The sequence below is a fragment of the Labrus mixtus genome, chromosome 8 (genome assembly GCF_963584025.1).
Source record: "Labrus mixtus chromosome 8, fLabMix1.1, whole genome shotgun sequence".
Lineage (NCBI taxonomy): Eukaryota > Metazoa > Chordata > Actinopteri > Labriformes > Labridae > Labrus > Labrus mixtus.
This window is the reverse complement of record NC_083619.1, coordinates 26,699,633-26,707,527: the sequence shown is the minus strand read 5'-3', so window position 1 is coordinate 26,707,527 and position 7,895 is coordinate 26,699,633. Positions and strand designations below refer to the sequence as shown.

The window sequence follows — 7,895 nt, the reverse complement described above, 5'->3', positions numbered from 1 at the left end:
GTTCAAGAGGGAATTTAATGTTTCTTTATTTAATTTGCACCAGTGATGCATTCAAGCACATCCTGTATCCAGCCAGCAACAAGTTGGATACGCATTAATAATGTGAGTGTACCCCCAACCGTCTACATCCCTAATTACATTTCTTCCTAATGTCTCTATTGTATTGTAACTCACACACTCCTTGTTTGGAGAAGGCAGAGTGAGTGTGTGTGGAGAGGTGGGTGTTTGGGGAAGGGGGGAGTGAAGAGAGACAAAGTGATTATAACCCTTCCTCCAGGGTGAACATTTTAAACAAACACCTATAGAGGGAACATTTGATTGACTTATCCCCCCCTCCCCGCCCATGCTGGGGGAGTGTCCTCGGTCCTCCCATATAAAAGCTAACGCACCCTCCAGCAGAGCAGCATGCAGAAAGAGACAGACAGACACACAGTGCTGTATCGACACAACGGGAGAGAGGAGACTGACAGGAGCCTCTGCACACTGTGTGAAATAAAGCGCGTGTTTTTTTTGGACATTACATACATCCTAGAAAAGCACAAACTGTCTGTGCTCTAGCATGAGTTCAGCAGCATTTCTGGGTTAATCGGACTTGCAGCTTACTTGCAAAGCGCAAGTTCGCTGCCACTTTGTCGAAACGAGACGCGCACAGGAAAAACAACGATGGAGAGACGCATCCCGGGATGGTGCTGCGCGCTGCTGACCCTCCTCCTGCACGGGACGAGCTGCATGGCAGCGAAGGAGCTCCAGTGCCAGGAGATCTCTGTGCCTCTCTGCAAAGGAATCGGCTACAATTACACCTACATGCCCAACCAGTTCAACCACGACACGCAGGACGAAGCCGGCCTGGAGGTGCACCAGTTCTGGCCGCTGGTGGAGATCAAGTGCTCCGACGACCTGCTCTTCTTCCTCTGCAGCATGTACACTCCGATCTGCCTGGAGGACTACAAGAAGCCTCTCCCCCCGTGCAGGAGCGTGTGCGAGCGGGCGAAAGCCGGCTGCGCTCCGCTCATGAGGCAGTACGGCTTCCCGTGGCCGGACCGGATGAGGTGCGAGCTGCTGCCCGAGCAAGGCAACCAGGACACGCTGTGCATGGACGACAACCGGAGCCAGACCACCACGGCTTCCCCCGTGGTGGCGAAGCCGACCAACCGATCCCTGAAGCCGTACAACCCGAGGAAGAAGAGCGGCTACGGCCGGGGGATCCCCGGGAAGCACAAACCGGCAGCTTCTCCCTGTGAGCCGGGCTGCTTCTGCCGCGCGCCCATGGTGCCGGTGACAAGTGACGCACACCCGCTGCACAACCGAGTCAAGACGGGACAGATCCTGAACTGCGCCATGCCCTGTCACAACCCTTACTTCACCCAGGAGGAGAGGACTTTCACCGCCTTCTGGATCGGCCTCTGGTCCGTCCTGTGTTTCATCTCCACTTTCGCAACTGTGGCGACTTTCCTAATCGACATGGAGCGGTTCAAGTACCCAGAGCGCCCCATCATCTTCCTCTCCGCCTGCTACATGTTCGTGTCCATAGGATACATAGTCAGACTGGTGGCCGGACACGAGGAAGTGGCGTGCAACAGGGAGAACGGCGCAGAACACATCCACTATGAAACCACGGGTCCTGCCCTCTGCACCATCGTCTTCCTGCTCATTTACTTCTTCGGCATGGCCAGCTCGATCTGGTGGGTGATCCTCTCCCTCACCTGGTTTCTCGCTGCAGGTATGAAGTGGGGGAACGAGGCCATCGCCAGTTACGCGCAGTACTTCCACTTAGCAGCCTGGCTCATCCCCAGCATGAAATCGATCGCAGTTTTGGCGTTAAGCTCTGTTGATGGAGACTCCGTTGCTGGGATTTGTTATGTAGGAAACCAGAATTTGGATAACCTGCGGGGTTTCGTGTTGGCACCGCTGGTGATCTACCTGTTCATCGGCACCATGTTCCTCCTGGCCGGGTTCGTGTCTCTGTTCCGGATCAGGAGCGTCATCAAGCAAGGTGGCACCAAGACCGACAAGCTGGAGCGGCTCATGATCCGGATAGGGGTTTTCACGGTTTTGTACACCGTCCCGGCGACCGTCATAGTGGCGTGCTACTTTTACGAGCAGCACAACAGACAGGCGTGGGAAATCACGCACAACTGCACGTGCATGAGTGACCCGAGCAGGCAGCGGCCGGACTACGCCGTGTTCATGCTGAAGTACTTTATGTGCCTCCTGGTGGGCATCACGTCGGGGGCCTGGATCTGGTCGGGGAAAACCCTGGACTCCTGGAGGACTTTTTGCACGCGCTGCTGCTGGGGGAGCAAAGCCTCCGCGGGCTCCATGTACAGTGACGTCAGCACGGGACTCACCTGGAGGTCAGGGACGGCCAGCTCCGTGTCGTGCCCCAAACAGATGCCACTGTCCCGGGTTTGAGCAGAAATGCATCTTATGTCATTTGACACTAAAGACTTAAAACCAGCGCATATATGCTCTTTGGGAGGAACAGACTGCTTTTTTTAAATGTTGGTAAATTATTCAAGGTGAGCACCAAACTGCCAGTTTTGATGAAACTTTGGTCACAGCACTCCCTTAATGTGAACAGTTTCTCCATCCTGATTCTTAAAAGATCAGTTTGGATTTAAACTTATGGAAAGTGCTCCTTTTCTTGCCTTATCCAAATGACGTCCATGTGTTTGAATAGAGGAGTGTGGGGGGGAGGGGGAGGGGGTGAGGGCTGACTAATTGTGTTGGGATTGTCCGTCAGCGTGTTGTAATTAGCACATTAATGAGCGCCTAATGGCTCCTCTTTAAATAATGAGACTGTCAGCGGCAGAACAATGTACCTGGCACGAAGAATGCAGAGTCTTATCTGGGCTTAATTGAATGCGTGCAGCTGACAAGATCCCCCTCGTCGATAGGTTACATCATTTTTTTTTTTTACTGTAAAGAACCGCCGTGTCTTAAAACATTCACAATGAGACAGCTCTGCGTAAATGAAGGCCATCACGCTTGGCTGTGTGTTCTCCCCCCCCCCCTCTAAAAAGATGATTTATGACATGAATCAATGCCTTAATACTGTCTCATACGGGTTGCATTAAAGTGTATTTATATAATTATTGGTGTACATATATTGTACATTTTGTATATGAAAATTTACGAGATTGTAAATATGTATGATTTCCACTTTGATAGAAGATTTTATTTTGAGAATAAAACAAGTTTTATGGAATTTTTACTCGTTGCTGCTGGTCATTTACGTCCAAAACTTTTCTTTGTGATGCTGTTAAACACAGAAATGTTTAAAACTATATAAATTATTAGTTATACATAGGTTATTTTGGTTGTTGTTTAACTAAAAACAATTTTATTTTACGCATTTCTGTGCGTAAAAACTAATTTTCGACAGGATCAAGTCAGTTATATTTAACTTAAAATGACTTTCTGTACGGTTTATCAAACCTCCCCGGTGTTGCAGGTTCTCATACTGTGCAGACACAGGGGGCTAACATCGGCATGGCAATAGGGGCGCCACAGGTGGTCTTCTTAGTGTAATGCCCCCTGCGCTTAAGTCTTGCTATTAACTTTTGGCTTTTGTCCTCTGTTAAACCGCTGATCCTGGCTAAATATGTCCAGATTGACCTTCTATTGTTTAACATTAACTCGTACAGGAACACAACTTCAACCTCTCCAGGGCTTGTTTGCATCAGTTTTAGTACACATCACTTATTTTATGCTGGATAAATAATTTGAAGTCGTTCGTAATCGTAACAGAAACGCAGATTTCCTTTTCTTCATGCATGGTGGAGTTTGTTGTGAACATGTCAGTGGATGGTTCAGGTTTCACTCCGGGAGGAGGAGAGGCCTCAGGCTCATGATTAAGATGACAGAAAGGAGGGACAGACCGTTTTATCTGCAGGACACACTCTCAGCTGTGCGTAAAAACTAATTACAACTCCTGTTGTGCAATGTGTGGTCCGTTTGCTGTATCACAGTGGATGAGTCCTAAACTGTCAGTATCATTGCTAAATCCTTTTTTTTTTTATTTTAAATATTACAAAACTCTGCGTAAAGTTGACAAATAGCTTTAATTAGTTGGGTGTATTTATTCTGAGATTCTTCACATACCTACGCCTATATAAAGTAAATTGCAAAATTAACATATGTTAAACAAAAAGCACACCGTCCCAACTCCAGATAGTAACTTAATCAGAGAAAAGCATTTTTGATTAAGATGAGAAAAGTAGTTAACTTTATCCTGGATCTGGTTTGTAAAGCAAAACCAAAGAAACATTATTGAAACTCAAGTAAAGTAAAGAGACTTTAAATATCATAACTTCATCTTCTATTTTTTTTTTAAATCATTTCTTTAATGAATTTAGAACTTATTCATTCTCATTTTAAAGTCTGATGTGCTCAAATGAAGGAGTAGAAAACAACACGACACTGAAGAGACATTATGTTGTGTAGTGCTGCCACCTTGTGGTTCTAACAGGCAAGGACAGCTGCCATAAAACACAACATGGAAACAGCTGGTCTCCAATTTGTTTTACGTAGCATCGATGAGGTTAAATCACATTTCTCTTGATGATTTTAAGCATTTTTATTATACATGTATTTCAACACTCGGCCACTGCTCAACTCCTGGAGCTACAAGTAAAATCATCACATCTGAGACTTTAAAGGTGCACTATGTAGATTTGGTAGTGAAATTTGAAAGTTGGAGAAGTGAAACAATTCTCTCCTATATTTTCTGAACTGAATACACAAACTATTCAAAGGAAAAAATGGATCCCTGGACAAAGTTTGTAGCTAAAAAGCTACCAGGAGAGTTACGGTTTCACTGTTACGGCCCCCCACGATAACTTCTCTCATATCATTTTATCTTCAAACAGTGTTACAGGGAACACATTTTCATCTGAGGATGAACATATACCACAGAATCTGTACACTTCTCCAACTCTCACATTTCTCTACCAAAACTACATAGTGCACCTTTAAGCGTTGTGACTTTACTGATTAAATCACATTGAGACATTTTGAGATTTATTCTGGATTAAGATAATACAAACATAATATTGTTACAAAAACATAAAGCCTGAAATATTATGGGGTCCTGGAACGGCACTGATGATTTTCCCAGGGTGGAGAAATTAAGTATTACAGTATGTATAGTTTTGCAAAGGTGGAGCCCCCTGGAGGCTGATTCAGAGCTTCAGTTTTTGCATGTGAATCTTTCTGTGTCACTCAGTGAAAAAAAGAGGAAATTCCTGTCTTTGACTCTATGACCTGTGAAAATCACCCATTAATAATGATGGAATACAATAATATTTACAGAAAGAAATCAGATACTTCCTACAGAGTGTCTAATTGAGACCACTTTGACATTACATCATATACATCAGTAATAATTACATCTATTAACATAAAGACATGCTCTGTTCTGTTTGAACAGAAACACGCTCTGCAACTGCTTAACCACGTGACAGGTTAGCTTCCTCTTGTGTGTGTGTGTGTGTGTGTGTGTGTGTGTGTGTGTGTGTGTGTGTGAGAGACAGGGGGAAGGGCATTTTCCCTGAAGCCCAAATGCAAAGACTCAACAGAGGAAACGGGTTGAGAGGTCGTGCCCAATCCATCTCCCTTTAACAAAAACAAAGCGCTGACCTGCATCACGGAGCGCTCCTATTGGTTCAATTCAGACAACAAAACTCTTCTTCACATGGCCAACATGCACGCGCGGATGTGTATGAAGGGTCATCTTTGTCTAATAATCTAATCATCTGTCCGAGTCTCATCCCCATCAGAATAAATCATGTTAGGATGTCTGAGTGGGTTTAAAATAGGCCGTTAAAAGGTCGCACAGTGGTGGAGATTTCATCTGAGGATGTATACAGAGCTGGGTGGGAAGCATGTTGCTTTCAATAACAGCTATTGTCATCATGGCTGATTTACAGCGCAGTTTAAAAACACACAATTCATAACTGACATGCAGTGTGGTGGACAGATGACCTCACTGCTTTCTGACTCAAAGCATGCTGTGATCAACCGCGACAGAACTCTAAAACGAAGAAAAAACCACATAAGGGAATAAAGAGAGGTGCAGAAACTTTGAGGGAGGGGGGTTATTGGAATGCTTTGCCAAACCCATACAGGGAGCAAAACATGATGAATTAATGATCAGAGGATAAATACACATTATGGCTCCTACAAATGTTTTCTAAGAATGAGCATCTTACATATTTGTATTAAAATTAAGATATGTTGCCCGGGTGTAACTTCAGGCTGTAACTTCATTTTTAATGTTTTGTCTGAATCTATTATTGAGTGAATGTTTCCAGACTTATAGACACACTATAGATTACAGTCTGACCATTAAAGATCTGTCTACAAGTCAAAGAATAATCCTCACTGTGTGGAAAGTGCATAATGTCCTCCCTGACTGTAAAGACGAAGCTTTCATAAGTCTGAGAAAACAACAAGTTTAACTCCAGTTACACTTCACATTTGAAACATGAATCCTGTTTTATGATCTGAGGGCACTGACTTTAAAAGAGTTGTGTTCACCCCAGTGAGAATAGTCATTATCTTTTATGATGGTTGGTACTCGGGATGTAACGATTCACTTAACTCATGATATGATTCTCTCAGGATTTATTTTACAAAATGAGACTGTAGACAAAGATTCCTTTAGGGGCTGCTAACCCGCTTGTCAGTGTGGTTTGGGCCTTTTATTGTTTTTCTTGAGGTGATTGGAGCTTCTCGTTGTGGTGTTGATTAAATGCTGCATCGTGTTGGTTGTGTTATTTGTGTAGCTCCCTGTCTTCTTGTATTTGCACACAGTTTTTGTCTCGTCTGTTTTCTTCTCACCTCTTTTCATTTTCTGTCTCGGTGAAGCCAAAATGCTTCCACACCTCCGATTTAAAAGACGATGGTGCATCCTCAAATTTCTAAATCTCGCTCTGCAGCTGCTGACACTCACCATGTTATTGAGATTCATTTTTCAGAGTACCGATGTGAATCTTGACTCCTTTGAATTCGATTTATCACGACTTTACGATTCATCTTTACATCACTAGTTGGTACTAATGGAGATATATTGGGTAAGGAAAAATGTGTTTAGTCAACAATGAACTCACATGTGGACAAGAAGTCAAGTCCAAGAAAGGAGCTTGAAGCCGTCCAGCCTCGCTTTACATCAAACCAAACTCTCTCTCGGTTTACTCTCTCTCTTTTCCATCTTCAACATCAAAGACACACCGAATGGATTTTTGTTTTCTGAGCCGTATCCATCAGGGACCCCCCCCCCCCCCCCATCCCTGAATCATCTAAACTGTAACCCCAGAGGTGAAGAGGATGCTGGGTAATCAATATTTCTGATGCCTCTGACATCTCCTCTGATGTGCCGTTGTGCTCAATGTTGAGTTTTTTCTTCTTTTTTTTTCCTCCCACTTCTCGATCCAGCTCCGTCTGTCACCCCTGAGATGGAGGTGTGTTATTTGCACCTGAGGCGGATGCAGGTTGACGTGTTAACTTGGGCTGAGCAGGAGATCGATGGGGGAGAGAAAAAGCACCAAACTTCTAATATTCTGCTCCGTATTGATTTCTGAACACAGCTGGACAACGCAGAGTGAACCTCTGAGGCCCTCTGAGTGAGACATCTACCTGCTGCAGACATTTCTTATGAAAAAAAAAAAAGAAGTCATGACAGAAATGTATAAATGTTAGTGAGAGTTTAAAGTTAAAGTTCAACACACTTTGTATAAAGGATCTCTTTAAATAGATGATGATGATGAGCGCTCAGTTCTGATACATGACTTTAATAAAACTGACTTTATATCACATTTTTGTTGTGTTGTAAAAAGCAGCTCTCAAAGTTTGATTATGAGATAACTTGAGATATGTTTTTTAATTCCAAGATT

General features: G+C 44.0%; 1 protein-coding gene across 1 annotated transcript; it reads left to right on the top strand.

Moving 5' to 3' along the window:
* Positions 1 to 382: 382 nt before the first annotated feature.
* LOC132979556 (frizzled-8-like) lies at positions 383 to 3,208 on the top strand. The gene has a single exon (XM_061045462.1). It carries the CDS (start codon positions 664 to 666, stop codon positions 2,410 to 2,412), a length of 1,749 nt encoding a protein of 582 aa, XP_060901445.1. The 5' UTR covers positions 383 to 663; the 3' UTR covers positions 2,413 to 3,208.
* The last annotated feature ends 4,687 nt before the right edge of the window (positions 3,209 to 7,895 follow it).